The sequence below is a fragment of the Glycine max genome, chromosome 18, assembly GCF_000004515.6.
Source record: "Glycine max cultivar Williams 82 chromosome 18, Glycine_max_v4.0, whole genome shotgun sequence".
Lineage (NCBI taxonomy): Eukaryota > Viridiplantae > Streptophyta > Magnoliopsida > Fabales > Fabaceae > Glycine > Glycine max.
In genome coordinates, this window is record NC_038254.2 from 56133061 (window position 1) to 56151101 (window position 18041).

The 18041-nt window shown below is 34.5% G+C and overlaps 4 protein-coding genes across 5 annotated transcripts; 2 read left to right on the plus strand and 2 right to left on the minus strand.

Moving 5' to 3' along the window:
• The first annotated feature begins 204 nt into the window (after nucleotides 1-204).
• Nucleotides 205-4147, plus strand: LOC100778991 (pentatricopeptide repeat-containing protein At2g31400, chloroplastic). The gene is made up of 4 exons (XM_003551736.5): nucleotides 205-2395; nucleotides 3077-3293; nucleotides 3488-3672; nucleotides 3758-4147. Exons 1-4 carry the CDS (start codon nucleotides 438-440, stop codon nucleotides 4023-4025), a joined length of 2628 nt encoding a protein of 875 aa, XP_003551784.1. The 5' UTR covers nucleotides 205-437; the 3' UTR covers nucleotides 4026-4147.
• Nucleotides 4148-5170: 1023 nt separating this feature from the next.
• LOC100779515 (pentatricopeptide repeat-containing protein At3g29290) lies at nucleotides 5171-8478 on the minus strand. 2 transcript variants are annotated; one of them, XM_006602915.4, is made up of 2 exons: nucleotides 6191-8478; nucleotides 5171-5649 (listed from the first exon to the last, which is right to left on the minus strand). In XM_006602915.4, the coding sequence occupies exons 1-2, from the start codon at nucleotides 8270-8272 to the stop codon at nucleotides 5485-5487; spliced, it is 2247 nt and encodes a 748-aa protein (XP_006602978.1). In that variant the 5' UTR covers nucleotides 8273-8478; the 3' UTR covers nucleotides 5171-5484. The 2 variants fall into 2 exon arrangements, with proteins under 2 accessions (XP_006602978.1, XP_003551785.1); XM_003551737.5 differs by having other exon boundaries at nucleotides 5171-5652; nucleotides 6191-8471.
• A 786-nt stretch (nucleotides 8479-9264) lies between these two features.
• LOC102664013 (putative UPF0481 protein At3g02645) lies at nucleotides 9265-10941 on the plus strand. Its single transcript, XM_006603537.4, has one exon. It carries the CDS (start codon nucleotides 9265-9267, stop codon nucleotides 10939-10941), a length of 1677 nt encoding a protein of 558 aa, XP_006603600.1.
• A 584-nt stretch (nucleotides 10942-11525) lies between these two features.
• Nucleotides 11526-15218, minus strand: LOC100796345 (amino acid transporter family protein). Its single transcript, NM_001354839.1, has 6 exons — nucleotides 14889-15218; nucleotides 14283-14763; nucleotides 13989-14141; nucleotides 13183-13386; nucleotides 12562-13027; nucleotides 11526-12027 (listed from the first exon to the last, which is right to left on the minus strand). The coding sequence occupies exons 2-6, from the start codon at nucleotides 14716-14718 to the stop codon at nucleotides 11889-11891; spliced, it is 1398 nt and encodes a 465-aa protein (NP_001341768.1). The 5' UTR covers nucleotides 14719-14763; nucleotides 14889-15218; the 3' UTR covers nucleotides 11526-11888.
• Between the last annotated feature and the right edge of the window lie 2823 nt (nucleotides 15219-18041).

An 18041-nucleotide genomic window follows, 5' to 3' on the forward strand; every position in this document is an offset into this window, starting at 1 on the left:
TAATGTTATTATTGCTATCCTTAAAAATTAGTGAGGAATGAAGTTCTACTCATAATCTTTTTGTAGCATATTCTTTAGATGGGGCAAGCATAACAAAGTAGTGAACAATGGAGTTTTAAAAAAAGTGGTTGAGGCAATGCTAAATGTTATGGATTCAACTTTTCATATTGATAATTGTAATATGGAGAGATTTATATGTGATTATTTGGTATATTAATATATATAAATATGATATATGTGGGGGTGGAGCAAGTAATATACCTATATGAGGTCTGGAAAAGAAAAGAAAGAAAAAAGAGATTGAATTGAAAGCCGTGGACTGAATCCATACACTCTGTTCTCTCACTCCATTAAGCTTCAGCAGCTATCACTCATTAAAACCTCCAAAGCTCTAATTTTTTTCCTCATTTCAGATACCCTTTTGCCTCAACAGTGCAATGGCGTCAACCCCAACTCCCCGACCCCACTTTTCCTCCGTCCCCCCTAGACCCTCCTCCAACAACAACCAGCGCCGCTACCATAGCCAAAACAGGAGCCATCACCGCCGCAACAACAACCAGAATCGGTGGTCTTCTTCTTCCACCAGGTACTATTCCTCACCTGCATCAAGTGCAGGTGCAGGTATTCCCTCTGCAGCTGCCACTGCCTCAGCTGCATTTTTATCTTCCCTGAGTCCGTGGCTTGGTGCCCAGAAAACCAGGCTCGCTCCCGAGTTTTCCGGCCGGCCGTCCAACCGGAACCCGGGGAAGATGAACTCCGGCGGCCCGAGGGCTGTCCCCAACAATCAGCAGCACTCGAAGGCGGCCGAGGAGGTTTTGCATAGCCTCACCAATGCTGGTAATGATGTTGCTGCCATAGATAATGTGTTGCTTAATTATAGGCTTTATGTTGCTGAGGATTATGTTTATTTGCTTAAGGAGTTTGCCAATACTGGTGACCTATTGCTAGCTACTAGGACCTATAATTTTGCCATGAGTAGGGCAACCGATAATACTTTCATGGGGAAGTTGACCAGCAACATGATTAGGACCCTTGGCAGGCTAAAGAAGATTGAGCTTGCCTTGAATTTGTTTGAAGAGTCTAGGAATAGAGGGTATGGAAACACTGTTTATTCCTTTTCTGCTATGATTAGTGCACTTGGTAGGAACGATTGCTTTTCGGAGGCAGTGAGTTTGTTGAGGAGCATGGGAAATTTTGGCTTGGAACCCAATTTGGTTACCTACAATGCCATTATTGATGCAGGGGCTAAAGGGGAACTTCCCTTTGAAATAGTTGTTAAGTTTTTGGAGGAGATGATAGCTGCTGGCTGTTTGCCAGATCGGCTTACTTACAATTCACTTCTCAAAACTTGTGTCGCGAAGGGTAGGTGGCAACTGTGTAGGGATTTGTTAGCTGAAATGGAATGGAAGGGGATTGGTCGTGATGTGTATACTTATAATACATATGTGGATGCGTTGTGTAAAGGTGGACGGATGGATCTTGCCAGGCATGCTATTGATGTGGAGATGCCTGCTAAGAACATTTTGCCCAATGTGGTGACTTATAGTACTTTGATGGCTGGATATTCTAAGGCTGAGCGCTTTGAAGATGCCCTAAATATATATGATGAAATGAAGCACCTGCTGATTAGGCTGGACAGGGTGTCTTACAATACACTGGTTGGACTATATGCAAATCTTGGTTGGTTTGAGGAGGCAGTTGGTAAATTCAAAGAGATGGAGTGTTGTGGGATAAAAAATGACGTAGTAACTTATAATGCACTGATCGAGGGATATGGAAGACATAACAAGTATGTTGAGGTCCGAAAATTATTTGATGAGATGAAAGCAAGACGCATTTATCCTAATGATCTAACTTACTCAACATTGATTAAAATATACACTAAAGGTAGAATGTATGCTGAGGCGATGGATGTTTATAGAGAGCTCAAGCAGGAAGGCATGAAGACAGACGTTGTATTTTACAGTGCTCTAATTGATGCTTTATGCAAAAATGGTTTGATTGAATCTTCTCTGAGGCTGCTGGATGTGATGACGGAGAAAGGAAGTAGGCCAAATGTTGTGACTTACAACTCCATTATTGATGCATTCAGAATAGGACAGCAGCTGCCAGCTCTGGAATGTGCTGTTGATACTTCTTTTCAAGCCAATGAACATCAAATTAAACCTTCATCTTCTAGGCTTAGTGCTGGTAACTTTCAAGATCAGAAGACTGGGAACAATGATGAAATCATGAAGATGTTGGAGCAACTTGCTGCTGAAAAAGCAGGTCTTATGAAGAAGGATAAGAGGAGCAGGCAAGACAGTTTCTACTTAGTGCAGATCTTTCAAAAAATGCAAGAAATGGAAATCAAACCAAATGTTGTCACATTTTCAGCCATCTTGAATGCTTGCAGGTAGCAATTAACTATCCAATATTTGTGTTTGTCTTGCACCATTCTATTTTATATAGTCACTTACATGTTACCCCAGTATAAAAGAGGTAAATGAAAATGAATTTCCATCAGCTTGAAATGGAAAGCCATAAGCCATTATTTATTCCCCTAAGGAATGTAACATGCATAGTTCAATATCGTTCACACTTGTAGGTTCTTTGGTAGTGTTATTTTATATTTTACATCTTTCTTTTAGTTTCTTTTTATTCCAGTTAAAGTTACTTAAGATGTCTTTGATTATATCTACTCTAAGGCTTGGTATTTCTTTTAAGCAAGGGTTTTATTGCTGTAATATGTCCTTTTTCTTAATTATTATTCAAGGAATAGGTGCAATTTTCTCAATTCTCTAATTATTAATTAAAAAACCAGCCATATTTGGCTGTGATTTATTTCACTTTGTCTATCCCTATTTATCCCCTAATTATGTTGAGTGCATCCTAGGGTTTTCATCCTAAGTTGCAATTACTTCCTATCCTTTCATTTCAATACCTAGTCATGGGTCACGTATTCAATGTTCTTTTACTTTTTCTTACCACCTATTACTGTTTTTGTTTTCCTTTATTTTTTGTAGGATGTACTTTGATATTCTCAAATAAAGATACAACCAGTTACTAAGTGTATAATTCAATGTGTTGTATGCAGTTGTTGTGAGACATTTCAAGATGCTTCAAAGCTGTTAGACGCACTCTGCATGTTTGATAGTCATGTCTATGGTGTAGCTCATGGGCTACTTATGGGTCACGGGCAAGGCTTATGGAATCAGGCTCAGACACTATTTGATGAACTCGAGCACTTGGATTCTTCAACAGCATCTGCATTTTATAATGCTCTGACTGATATGTTGTGGCATTTTGGTCAGGTAAAATTGAGTAATTAGATATTTGCTACCTTTGCATCTGTTAATTTTGTAATTTGCTACTACTATGTGTTGTATTGATATCTCATTAGTGAAATGATTAGCATTGAGAGTTTATAGGAGATGCACCCTTTCTTTACATTGATCTAACTTTTCCATTTCTTTCTGTTTTTGTAATAAATTGATTTTGACATCAGAAACTAGGGGCTCAAACGGTTGTGATTGAAGGGAGAAACCGAAATGTGTGGAAAGGGGGCTGGTCTACTGAATGCTTGGATCTACATCTAACGTCCTGTGGAGCAGCCTGTGCAATGGTGCATACATGGTTGCTCGAATTGCGTACCACTGTTTTTGGAGGCCAGAAGCCACCTCCAATATTGAGGTTTGCATCTTTCCCTCTCTTCAGATTATTGTTATCCTTAATTGGATTAATGAGGATTAAAGTTTTGATCATAACCTTTTTGCAGTATATTAACTGGATGGGGCAAGCATAGCAAAGTAGTTGGCAATGGCACTTTAAGAAAGGCAGTAGAGGCACTCCTAAATGGCATTGGTGCACCCTTTCAGATTTCTGAGTGTAATTTGGGGAGGTTTAAATCAGAAGGACCTGAAGTGACTGCTTGGTTGAGACAACCTAGCACATTGAATGTGCTGCTTCTCCATGATTGCATTGTTTATTCTCAACCAGTTGAGAGAAACCAAACATTTAATATACCATCTCTTGGAGCACAGTAGAGAAATTGAGTTTGGAAAGCCAATTTTTGAATGGTGACATAATTTGTATTATATTGTGAGGTTGAGTTGAGATAATGAAAAATAACTTCACATATATCATATAGATAATATATTGTGTTCAATGTAATAATTTTAAACCAGTAACAAAGAAGTCTCATAAAACAAAACTATTAGTTATATCTGAGTTAGTAAAACTTCTATCTTCGAAGAATGGAAACAAGATAATGAGATAATCTAATCGAGTGCATGCAACGAATGAAACAAATAAGCTAGTGGAAAAATCAAATATGATAAATTTGGAAATGCTCATTCATTCTTTTTCATCTAACAATTTAAACGTGACTTTTAATTTCTTTCATGTGAATCGGTGAAAGAAAAGTAAAGGAAAAACTAATATGGTTGAATTGTATTAATGATAGCAAATTACATCGATTAATTCATGTATTATAAGATTTAAAGTCATCCGATGTTCATCTTTATGAAAGAAGTTAATAGTTAGTTGAATTATATCAAATTGTGAACCATAAGATTCTAATAACCGGTAGAGACAACTGACAAGTATCAAGTTACTTAGTGAAAAGTTCCTGTTTTCAATAGCGTACTTTACAGCTGGGATTGATCTTGAAAATCAGTGTAACGGGGGAAATTGAATCAGTTACAGATGATTGAATACTTGTCATCATCTTACAACTCAACAGTGCTTTCAACCAGTTCGCATGCCACAGAAATTGTGTAAACCAACACAACAATTAGGTTTTTTTTATTTATTATTATTGTCTTCGCCATGAAACGAGGCTATCACAATTTCATATTTCAGCCTCAGAAAAGCTGTACCTAGACTCAGAATAAGATTAATATGAAGCTCGGAAATGGATGAAAATGATAATTTCTGTTATTATTATGCTACTTTTTCTGGAAGACTAAAGTATTGATACTTGATATTCGTTATTTCTTGGCAGAGAAAAGAAAAAGTATGATTCTTCACGTATCATAAGAAAAATCAACAGGAAGAGTGCATAATCATGAAATACTTTCAGTATAATATCAGAACTTGTGTTTAAGAGCACCAGAAGTTATACAGAATCAACACTGAGGAACAATACTCGCAAACTAGTAGCAAGAGAGACAACTGCTAAGTCCAACACTTTACAAGAACTCTTGAATATAACAGGAAAAAATAGTACAAGACTTGAGCACTTACATCATTTAAATACATATCAAACAAGAAGCTTCTTTACAACCCTCAGCACCAAAGAAAGAAAGAAAGAAAAGAGTGTGGATGATAACTATACAGCTTTACAGACTTACAGTAACATTTTTGTCTGCTATTTTCTCTCCAAAGACCCAAAAAAATATTTACTATTGGATTTGTTCCCTGATTCAGTTGACTATGATATTCTCCTTCTCTTGGTCATCGTTTCTAAACTGTTGTTAGTTATAGCAATTAATAGACTACTAGCTACCTCCTTTTCCTTATCATACGAAGCATAAGTACTTGCGTTTTGACATCAGGTTGAAAACCACTTTCTAGCATTTTTGTGTAGATCTTATTTGCCATGTCACCATTTTTACGTAAGCACAGCCCTTGAACAGCTGCGTTATAAAGAGTGGCATTTGGCATGGTCTGCTGCATGAAGAACGGATAACAGGGAGGTCAAATATATATGTCAGACCAGAAAATAAGGTAAATTAATTATTACTCTAAATAAAATTTATAATTATTTGCCTCAAAAAAGACAAATTGGATCCATATTATCCATGTATACATACATAATACTCAGCATGGTTAGCAAATGTTGCTGTGAGTGGCTTCTATTTATCATATCAAGACCAACAAGTACTAAATTTAACTGTCTGGCAACTTTCTGAAGGCAAGTTTTTTTTTAAAGAATTACAATCATCTCATGGGGATTTTTTAGAATGTTTACAATAGCACTTAGTACTAAATGATAATCCTTTTCATAATTGATATCATTTACAGTTCATAAATTAAAGGCAAAAGATTCATAAATGATTTTGATGAAACAGTTGTGTCTTGTGTGAAAGTAGTGCTAGCATAAATAAATCTCTAAATTGACAGAGGTTTAAGTACAATCTCTTTTAAAAACGTTTTCAACTGAAATTTGAAAATATTGCTTAGACATTTGAAAATGCTTTTTACTCACATTTAAGATTTCTTCTAACTCTTCCCAGAGATCTCCACGAACACAGCATCTAATCACGGATAGATAAGTAAATATGTCTGGACTGCACTTCTGGTGAACCATGTGCTTGTACACCTGCAGTGCAATTGTTGGCTTCCTTGCAAGCTCACAGGTCCTGATGACAAGATTATATGACATTGTCAAATCAGACAGTCCAGAAGCCTCCATCTGCCACAGAATTTCTATAGCCCTATCCCACAACCTAAGCTTTGAGCAAGACATTAAAACAGTATTGTATAAATGTACATTGAATTGAGATGTTTGATCTCTTTCAATCATCTCAAAAAGCTCAAGAGCTTTGTGATGCCTATCAGCCTTGTTAAGAGAACTTAATAGAGCATTGAATGTATATGCATCTGGTTTAAGGTCTAAAGATTTCATTGTGTTGTAGACCTGAAATACTTGCTTGAGTTCCCCTGCTCTTCCAAGTGAGTTAATTAATGCATTGCATGCAACTAAGTTTGGCTTAAGCTCAACCTTCAACATTTTGTTAAAGACACTTAATGCAGCATCCCATTTTCCCTCCTTAGCACATACACTAATGATAACATTCAATGTATTGTTGTCTGGTTCATATCCATTTTGAACCATTTCACGGTAAGCATAAAGAGCAAGATCACTTTGGTCAAATCGTACAAAACTATTGATTAATAGGTGATACGTGACATGAGTTCCAGCACATCCATTTGCTTTCATACTCCTCCACAACCTCTCTATTTCACTCCAATTGTCAACATCTCTGCAGATAGATATCATGGTGTTGTAAACAATTGCATCAAAATCCTTCTCCACATCACATTCACTCTCTAGTTCTCTGAATAATCCAAGGGCAGAATCACAACCATGTGCCTTTGCATGTGCCATAAGAATCAAGCTATATGTATGCCCTGTAGTTATCCCTTTTGCTCTTGTAAAATTGAACACTTTGATGCAATTATCAAACCACCCATTTCTCAAAAGGCTAGAAATAAGAGAATTACAAGCATGGATATTTGGAGAAAGACCCGATAATTCCATAGACCTAAAATACTCCATTGCACTTCTAATCTTGTTAGTTCTGCTAAGCACCAAAATCCTATTAGACAGCACATTCTCATCCAACTCCTCAAGAAAAAGCACCCCATGCTCATTCAGTAGTCCTATCCCCTGTGGAGCTGATGAAGTAGTTTCAACAGGTCTAGAATCATGGTGTCCATCATCTTCCACTCCTCCCCAGGGAGGCAATTCCTTCTTGGCCCCAAAATATACATCCCCATTTGCTCTTCTTTCAACACTGTTGTCAAAATCGTCATGATCATCATCATCTTCCACTTCTCCCAATGCAGGCAATTCCTTCTTGGTCACAAAATATGAATCCCCGTTTGCTCTTCTTTCAATATTGTCCTCACCATCGTCATCAACACCATCAATAATTTCTTCTGCTCCTCCCGAAGGAGGAAATTCCTTCTTGGACACAAAGCATGCTTTGACACCTTCTACTCTTCTATCATCGTCATCATCTTCCAGTTCTACTTCTCCCCAAGAATGCAATTCCTCCTTGGACACTAAAGATGTACGAAATTCTTCTGTTCCTTCAATATCATCATCATCATCTTCCAGTTCTACTTCTCCCCAAAGAGGAAATTTCTCCTTGGAAACTAAAGATGTACCAAATTCTTCTCTTACATCAATATCATCATCATCATCATCATCTTCCACTTCTACTTCTCCCCAAGGAGGCATTTCCTTCTTGGACACAAAAGGGGTGGTATCAACCGTTTCACTTCCTTCAAACACAACATCATCATTACATTCTTCTTCTTCTTCTTCACACAGATCAAAGTCAACAACAGTAGGAACCGTGTCCTTGGACAGTGGAGTGGACTCATGAAACCCTGTTGACCCAATTGAGTATTTCGATTGTGACAAGAAAACAATGCCAAGGTAGTTATCACGTGTGCACACATAAGCATTGGCACGAGTAGGGGCACTAAGAAAGGGACAATAACAAAGCTTGTGAAGACAAGTGTGGAACTGAAACGGGAAACTCAACAAAAGGGGCATATCAATATACTACTACGAAGGAACCTCCAAGGATGAAACAACAAAGCATGACCCAATATATGAAACGTTAAGAATTACACAAAAAATAAAAACTTTGAGAAATGGAGAAAGAAGAAAGCACCAGAAGGCAGAAGCTGTGTGTGTCTCTGGCAGAGCTGAGAAGAAGATTTGGATAGAGGCGAGAGGTTTAAGATGAACACCTTTTATGTGAGCCGTTGGATGTGTGCCAGGTTAGGTGAACGGTGAGGATTGAATCTGGTCGCAAGGTTTATATGCAAAAAATGTTTATGAATTCTCCTCAATTTTCTACCTTTCATTTCTGCCATTTATGATAGGTAGCAAGAAAATAAATTTTACATGTGAACGTTGCTCCAATGTTAAATTTATTTGAGTTTTCCTTTTCTTTTTTCCTTTAAATTTGTTACATAATATTTATATGAAAATCATGCATAAACATCCCAATTATTATATGAAAAAAGATTTAACTTTCAAACTCTCATAACAGTCATAACATTAAAGGTTAATTAGAAATTTAGACTCAATTTATTCAAACTTAAAAAATAAGTAATTTTAAAGATATATAAAACAATAATTTTTTTTATAGAATTTATGAAAGCAGGTAAAAGTTATTTTTTATTACAATTATTCAATATACTTTTAATTTTGAAAATTAATTATAAAAGTTTGTTCAAAAGCATATATAAATATACTAAAAAAATTAAAACTGTTGTTTTGAAATAAAAGTGATTTTTCATGTAAAAAAGGTTGAAACAAAAGGAACTCATAATCTTGCTGGCAAGCAATAACTTACTGTAATTCATTTACATTTAAGCAAAAGGAACGCATATCTTACTATTGAACAGAAAGTTGTCACATAATGGCCATTAATTAATGATATTCAAAGCATAATTTATAGTTTAAACTCCCTTCACTTTTTCACCAAACATAGAACCAAAACAACTCATTCCTACTGAGACTAATTTTTACAAAACATGTCTTATTTTAGACCCACCACGCCAAATGCCTCCAAAACCAACTTTGATGAGTTTCGGTGGGTGATTCAAATACGTGAAACTCTTAATGAAGGGCATGAAGATGATGATCAATTCCCAGTGTCCATCTTCAATGTGCCTAAGCCCCTTATGGCTACTGATCCAGATTCTTATATCCCTCAACAAGTTGCTATAGGTCCTTATCATTATTGGAGTCAAGAACTCTATGAGATGGAGAGATATAAAATTGCATCAGCAAAAAGATTCCAAGAACAACTACAAAGCCTCAAGTTAGAACACATGGTTGACCAATTGATAAGGTTAGAACATAGGATAAGAGCATGCTACCACAGGTACTTAAATTTTAATGGCGAAACATTGATGTGGATGATGGCAATTGATGCCTCATTTTTGCTTGAATTCCTTCAAGTTTATACCATTCATGATGGAGCAATGATACCAGGAGTTTCATCAAGAATGTCTCACTTGATGGATTATGCAGGGAGAAGAATTGCTCACAATGAAATCTTGAAGGACATAGTAATGCTTGAAAACCAACTTCCACTATTTGTGTTGAGAAAGATGTTAGAGTTCAAATTCTCATCACTAGAATTAGCAGATGACATGCTACTTTCAATGTTACTAGGATTGCTTAAAGAATTTTCTCCTTTCAAGGTGATAGAGAAGGACTGTCCAGAGGTCATTGTCTCAGAGTGTGCACATTTGCTAGATTTTTTGTATGCCATGATTGTGCCTAAATTGGAAGAACAAACAGATCTAGTACAATTGGAGGATCAACACAGAGATAAGGAGGACAGTGAAAAATCAATTGTGAACCATGTCAAGCAATTTCTCGGTGAGGTTTGGAGGGTACTTTCAAAATTGGCTACAGCATTAATAAGCTTAATTAACAAAGTCCTACAATGTAGAGCCATGAAAATTATCACTCTGTTGCCTTGGACAGTCATTTCTAACCTTCCTGGAGTAGGACTTATAAAACAACCTGTTGAATACTTATTTTTCTCTCAGGATAAAGAAGCAACCGAAGAAGAAAATGGGAATTTGAGCTCAGAGAATGTCATGAACAAACCACCCTTAATGGAGGAAATTGCCATTCCTTCAGTCACAGAACTCTCAAAGTCCGGGGTTTGTTTCATGGCCACCAATGGAGACATATCAACTATTGGATTTGACGTAAAAACAGTAACACTGTACCTTCCAACAATTGGTTTAGACTTAAACAGTGAAGTGTTGTTGAGAAACTTAGTTGCTTATGAAGCGTCAACTGCATCAGGGTCATTGGTTTTCACCCGTTACACTGAACTGATGAATGGGATTATAGACTCTGAGGAGGATGCAAAGATTCTTAGAGAAAAAGGGGTTATTTTGAACCGGTTGAAGAGTGATGAAGAGGTGGCTAACTTGTGGAATGGGATGAGCAAGTCCATTAAATTGACAAGGGTGCCATTCTTGGATAAAGTCATTGAAGATGTTAACCAGCATTACAATGGCAGGATGAATATCAAAGTGTGGAAATTCATAAAGCTTTATGTATTTGCTTCATGGAAATTTCTGACATTCTTTGCTGCCATCTTCCTCTTGTTCTTGATGTCCTTGCAAGTGTTCTGCTCTTTCTATAAATGCAATCGCAGAAGTCAAGTCAGTGTGACTAAATGAATCACTTGAGGAATTATTTATTTTTGCCTTGCTCAATATTTTAATGTTCTATGTTTTAAGAGAAATAATAACAGGAAAATTTTTAGCTCTGACAAATTCAGTCATTGTTTGAAAAATCAGGAGTTTATATTTCAATGAAAGATGCATTTAGATAACAGACTATGTTCCACGGGACAGTGTATATTCCTTGCTGCAATCCTTTTTTTATATTGAAGTTCACACAGATATAGACCCTTCGATGTGTGAATGCCCCTTAGTCTTGTCAATTTCGTATAAAACTTTACAACGTCAATTACTGGAATTGAGATGGTATAATTTTCATTCCCCTTTTTATCATTTGATGTTCTGACTTTTCGCAGATATAAATAGAATTTTTCATAAGCATATTCATAACCTCATTAACAAAATATATTGTGCAAAATGAGTTACTAACAAGATTTGCAAGAGATAGTCAAAATCATGTTAATTTGAAAAAATACTGCTTTCAGGGAAAATGGGAATATTAAGTAATTTTCAAATCTACAATTCAATTTCTTTAACAAATAGAACAAGAAAAAAGAGAAGGGGTGGGAGAATAAATGAAAGCTACAATTTTCTATCGTCCAATTCTTGTACTATATACCATTCTTTAAATAATTCATTCTTTTCACTCAATACAATAAATACATACAAATGCCAACAAAGGTTTCTATTATTACATTTGAGGAAGAAAAAATCAGGGAAAGAGAGTACTATTTAACAAAAACTTCAACTATAACAGCAGAATGGCAAAAAATTACAAAGGAGGCTGAATGCATGTTGCTGGCCTCAACACTTCTGAAGCACATTTGTACACAAGGTAGCTTCTCTGTTTATTCAAATCCGTCAGATCCTCTCAGAAAACCCCGATTTTCTAATTGACCAAATAACCCTGTCAATTCAATTCCTCTCATCTAAAATCATGACCATCATTCTCGTGAAGTTTTGTTCTGCTTGATCAAGGCATATGCATCACTGTATATAGCCACAACGTTTGAGAAGACTGCGAGGACTATCATAATGACACACAAAATCTTGTCTGATTTAGTTGCAATGTTGTAGCGGTCCCTGCATGGTTAAAATGATGGTTGAAAACACATCAATTAGGTATCAGCAAAAGCATAAACACAAAAATTGAAGTATACAGCACAACTGCTTAAGTGGAAAATAAACATCTCAAATTTCAAAGATCATTTTCCCCATGCTTTTGTTATGCTTTAACAAGTCCACATAATTTCTTTACATGGTACTATAGATTCCAGTAGTAAGGCATTGTTTGGATAAATTTCTCTATAAAAAATTACAAAAAAATAAAAAGAGAAGAAAGTAAAACGAGTTGAGTTTCTTTCATGAGTTAAAATCAACTTCTACATTTAACTTTTATAGGAGTCTCCTCATCTAAATTCTCTAAAAGCTGAAGTACATAAGTTAATTTTAACTAACGGGGGAAGTGCAATTCATTTTACCTTCTTAATTTCTTCTCCTATAAGTGTTTATAGAAAAGTTTATCCAAACAGGGCATAATAGCATTTTCAGTTTGCTATGTCAAGATCCAACAATAATCAGAATCCTGGAAGAATAAAAAACAGTGATTAAACTCACCTAAGAGTGATGGCAGCTGGAAAAATGAATCCTATACAGACTGCGGCAGTTGCTCCAGTAAACTGGAAAGCATCCCAAATGCTAGGTATGAAATTTGCTCCCAGGAAGATAACACCAATAAGGGCAATAGTGAGTGATGCAAATCTGAAGTTATCCAGAACCAGAGGCCTTGATTTAGAGAAGAGGAGGCCATCTATGTTGAGACGCAATGGAAAGAAGACAACTGGAAATACAAGCATCAGGTGTGCGGCGTAGCTTATACGAACAGCATCATTGAGCACAGAACCGAAAGGAATTCCAAGATTGGTATCGAAATTGGCCAGCACATCATCAAGAGTTCCTTCGCCAAATAGGAGGAACCCAAAGAAGCTTATCATTACGTACACTGAAGAGCATAGAACAAGGGCGGTTTGTACTACCCCTCGCATCTGTGAGGAGTCCTCAAGTTCATTGTCTATGCTGTGAACTGCAGAAGAAAAAGCGCACAATTATCAGTACTATTAAACTCACATAATGCAACCATCTGACTTTCCAAGAAATAAAAACTAGCATACAAAAACATCAAAACAAGTATAGCAAGAGAAAAGTAAGCTTGGCACAAAGGTTGAATAACTTGCATACCATTGTAGTGGCAGATATATGCAGTCACAAACACAGGAACTACAGTGAATAGTCTAAAGAATGATGCCACATCAGTAGTGACAGGGAAGAGTCTGGGCATCGCAATGCCTCCACTGAATATCTTGACAACTGCAATTCCCACGGCAATGACTAGAAAAACAACTGCAAGTGCGACTGAAAGGGCTGATGTGAATCTCAATGAATCTGCAACCACAGAGCAGGCATATAAATCCTTCATGCATTCATTGTAAAAGACGAAGCTAAATAGATCAACATAAGACTTCACCCATCACATGAATTGAACATTCAATTTACTGCTTAAGGAATTTAATATGTTGCAACCAAAATTAGAGATCTATCAGGGTCAAAACAAAATAACCATATATGTCCACCAAGTCAAGTCGTCAGGGTTTAAACTGATAATATAGAATATAAGGCAGCAAACAACATAAATGTTTCCAAAATTCTCTTCTTTTTTTTAATTTGAAAACATGACCAAACTGAGTAACAGAAAACTAAAGCTATCAACAAGCAATTATTGGGAAAACTCTACCCTGTACCATCTTAAGCTTTAATGGTATTTTAAATTAGTTGTAACAGTTCCTACAAATACTCTGATGAGTAGTTGTGTGACAACAATCATTGTAGCAATCCCTTTTCATCAATTATGCAACCAAAGGTAGTCAAAACAAGAACTTATGCACCATGGTCTAAGCATGTATCCGAGTGATCTCAATCATCTTCGCTACACTAAATGACACAACTAACCATTTTTTTGTTATTTAAATTAAATGAATACCACTCACCAATTCGCTTAAAGCTTGCAAGGGGTGCAAATATGGCAAGTGTTGTAAAAAGGACAACAAATGTTCGCCCCGTCCACCAGTGCACACCAAACCATCCTTCAAGGATACCATAGTGATGATCTCCACTTGAAGATGTTCCAGAGAGCACATCACCTGCACGATGAACAATACATAACTAAATCAGACAACCATACAGATCTTGCTTCAAGGGGTTTATGGTTAAAACCTAAACGTATGATAACAATAAAGATCCACCCAAATTAAATGAAGTACTAAACTCAATAAAGGTCATACCAATTATAATCATGTAAACAATCAGCACACCGATGTTATTGATTATAACACATATCTGCACCAGAGCTTTTCCATAATTCCCAAAGGAATCCCCCATGAGACCAGCATAAGAAACAGACTTCCCTGCCCGGGTAAACCGAATCAAAAGCTCAATTGACTTCTCTGTCAACAAAGCCATGATGATGATGGCAAGAAGACCAGGTATCATCCCCAACTGTTTCAAGGTTGCAGGCAAGGCCATGATGCCAGCACCAATAATTGTGGTGGACAAGTTAAAAACAGCCCCAGAAAATGAAGCTCCATTGAAATCATCAAACCCAGCATCACTCTCCTGAACATGACTTTTTGGCAACAAGGGTGCATTCTCATTAACAACTGCCTTGCTCTTCCTTGATTTCTTCCTCTCTGCCTTAGGTGCAAGACTACTAATCGTCATTTTCAGCTTTCAAGCCTTGGAAAACCTCAAAGCAACCTAACAATTCTGAAAACAAAAACACAACATCAACAACAACAAAAAAACAAAAACATACCCAGTTATAAAATTGAAGCAAAGATGCAAACTTTTTTTAGCAATCATTAGTTCAGGTAAGTTCAACAATTAAATACCTGATAAATAAAAAAATACCCCAATTAAAGCAAATACTTGGGAGTTGAATCCAGACGGGGAAGAAAGGAAATAACTTTCAAACCCAGCAACACGAAATTTAAAACCCCAACAAAAAATCCACAAGACCCAGTTGGGGAAAATGAATAATTGGGTCAGAACCCAAAATCTGCTGCTAGGATAAGCAGTGAATCTCGCAATTTCCAAGAGATTTTGGAATGTATTTGAAAGAATAAAAAACAACCAATGATCAGAAAGATTCGAGGACCGAATTTAAGGTTTGGATATCTGCAGCCACATACAAGACCTCAAACAAACCAAATGGAAAACCTATTTGAAGTTGGTGGCCAATGGGCTTCATTTTATAGACGAATCAAAAAGAGAAATAAACACGCAACCATATTATGATTAAATTATATGAATATTAATATTCACAAAATAAAAATATGAATATTAACTATCAAGATTACGTTTGACGAGATATTTCAGCCGGATTCTATTTTTTTATCCGTAGAAAAGCTTATTTTATTTGTTTTAATATATTTATCCAATTTTTATTATTTTTTAAAAAATCATAATTTTATAATTTTTTATTTATTAACTATTTCAATAATTAATTTTATCAAATACATATAATTTAATAAATTAATTTTTAATTTTAAGTTATTAAATAATTTTTTAATTTTTGCTAATTTTATCCAACGTACCCATCAATCAATATTAATATTAATTAGACAAAGCATGCCAATTGACTGAATTATGCATGCAAATTGAAATGGTGTGGGGAAATCTGCTGACACGTTTGATGCAGACAACTTTAACGGTAGGGACTATGAAAGTTTCCACATTTCAATATAAAATTATTGGTATTAAATTAATATTAGAGTTTAATTTTCATACATTAAATATTATTATTTTTTAAATATAATAATTATATATTAATTATTTTTTTTAGGGACTATGAAAGTTGCCACATTTCAATATAAAATTATTGGTATTATATTAATATTAGAGTTTAATTTTCATACATTAAATATTATTATTTTTTAAATATAATCATTATATATTAATTATTTTTTTACAATTAAATAATAATATAAAATAATATTATATTATCTATATTTTATAATTAAATTTTTATTGATTTATATATACATATTATTCTCGAAGAATTCTTCAAAATATAAAACAAATAACAATAAAATGACCAACATTGTGAAAGTGAGTTGAAGAGGAGAGAAGAATGGTGAAGTGTACAAATTTCATCGGTTTAGTAGTGAAAAAGTATTAAGAAAACTTTAATATTTGTGTGGGTCTTATATAAAGAAATAGGTGAGAGTGTTATTTGTTTATATGTATATATATATATATATATATATATAGTATTTTTACTTTTTTTTTAATTTCTCTAAAACTAAATAACTAATAGTATCACTTTTTTTTATCTATCTCTCATCTCTCTTTTTTTTTATCTATCTATTTTCACTCATATTTTCTTCTTTTCTAACAATCACATCCTAAAAGAAATATTTTTGTTATGTTAAATGTCCCTAGTAGTCAGACTCTTCCTTTTGTCAAAAGAATGTATTTTTACTTATTCTTTTACATTGAGAAAAATATTTGTAAAAAATACTTCAACACTCAAATTAAATCTTGAATTTGAGTAATAAAATAAGTATTGAATATATATAGTAAACAAATACCAACATTTTTGTACCTTGGAGCATGAGCCTGTCTAATCGGATTACCATCTAGGTAATTTTTCTTTAAGTGAAATTAGGTAGCTTAAGTCTTTGGTTGTCCTTAATCATCTGTTAACTAGCATTTTTCTTAACCAACTACCGTTGATTGAATACCTTATGAAACACTTTTGTCTATAGGAGGACTTGATGGGTGTTGTTTTCCTTGATCAAATACTTATATGATAGGATTGAATATGCACCACTTACCTTGCTTGAATAACTACATGGTATATCAAAAGAAGGAGAATAGAGGTGACTTTATGGAATATATGTTTCATTTAAGATACCAATAAAGTTCAACATAATTGATTTAAGATACCAACCAAATTTAACATAATTCATAAATAGTTTGATTATTTAAGCATATAATTAAGTGTTCAATCATTTATATGAAGAACTTTTATTGGAAAAAAAACCTTAATTTGTATGTCTCAAAATGAATTAATCTCCCATTATCATCCTTGGTATAAACAAAAAGGTTCATTTAAGCTTGGTTTGAACTTTAAAATAAAATTATAAGATATTTAGATCAAATATTATATTTTTTATCCCAAATATTAATTGTTAATTTTTTTTAACAGGCAGATTGAACTCATGATTTTTCTTTAGTTTCACTCTAGCTATTAATTATCAAACTCATTTTGTATATCTCTCAAAAAAATAAACTGTATTTATTTAATTTTAAAATAACACATAATTTTTTTTTAGTTAAAAACTTTAGTTTCACTTTTTGTTTCCCCAAAGTTATCTGTTTGGACACACCTCGAGAAAGATCGTGAAAGTTTGGATTTTAGGTGTTTACATATTTATGCAAGCTGGATTGTCTTATTGATATTTTCAGATTTGTTTCCAACACAGAAAAAGGAAGACACCACGTGAGATTTGAGGTTCAGCTTACTAGGTTGAGTTGTCAATGAAAATCACAAATAAAAAACAAATTATAGCGTTTCATAATAGAAGATGATTCGATTTTCCAGCTTGTGCGCAATAAAATAAAGGCAACAAGTTGCCAAACGTGTTTATAAAAAAGAGAACAAATTAGTACAGATACTTTCTGGTCCTCAGTCTAAGACGCAAATCAATAGTCTAAATGAAGGAAAAATAATTTACTAAAATATTGACAAAAATAAAATAACTTGTATAAAATGATAACTGAAACTAGTTACGTTTCTTAAATATATATATATTTAATTCTTCTAAAACATCATCAAGGAGGTGGAGGGTACCACTCGTGAAGTTTTTTTCTCAAGACCAAAGGTGCTGGTATCTTTAAAGCAAATCAATCATTACCACTTATAGCAAGAGTATCATATGACAATCCCAAATATTTTTTTAGATGTATATATTATGTACCAATAACAATCTTACAAAAAGAAAAGAGTTGTTACAATTAAATACACGCGAAAAATAATA

Excerpts from the sequence above, each read along its gene's own strand:
- LOC100796345 (NM_001354839.1), bottom strand. The coding sequence starts at position 14,718 with ATGACGATTAGTAGTCTTGCACCTAAGGCAGAGAGGAAGAAATCAAGG. Across the intron at positions 13,387-13,988 it reads TGCAAGCTTTAAGCGAATTG|ATTCATTGAGATTCACATCA; the intron begins GTGAGTGGTATT and ends CTGTGGTTGCAG. Across the intron at positions 13,028-13,182 it reads ATATATCTGCCACTACAATG|TTCACAGCATAGACAATGAA; the intron begins GTATGCAAGTTA and ends TTTCTTCTGCAG.
- LOC102664013 (XM_006603537.4), top strand. The coding sequence starts at position 9,265 with ATGTCTTATTTTAGACCCACCACGCCAAATGCCTCCAAAACCAACTTT.
- LOC100779515 (XM_003551737.5), bottom strand. The coding sequence starts at position 8,272 with ATGCCCCTTTTGTTGAGTTTCCCGTTTCAGTTCCACACTTGTCTTCAC. Across the intron at positions 5,653-6,190 it reads AGTTAGAAGAAATCTTAAAT|CAGACCATGCCAAATGCCAC; the intron begins GTGAGTAAAAAG and ends TTCTTCATGCAG.
- LOC100778991 (XM_003551736.5), top strand. The coding sequence starts at position 438 with ATGGCGTCAACCCCAACTCCCCGACCCCACTTTTCCTCCGTCCCCCCT. Across the intron at positions 2,396-3,076 it reads GCCATCTTGAATGCTTGCAG|TTGTTGTGAGACATTTCAAG; the intron begins GTAGCAATTAAC and ends TGTTGTATGCAG. Across the intron at positions 3,294-3,487 it reads TGTTGTGGCATTTTGGTCAG|AAACTAGGGGCTCAAACGGT; the intron begins GTAAAATTGAGT and ends TTTTGACATCAG.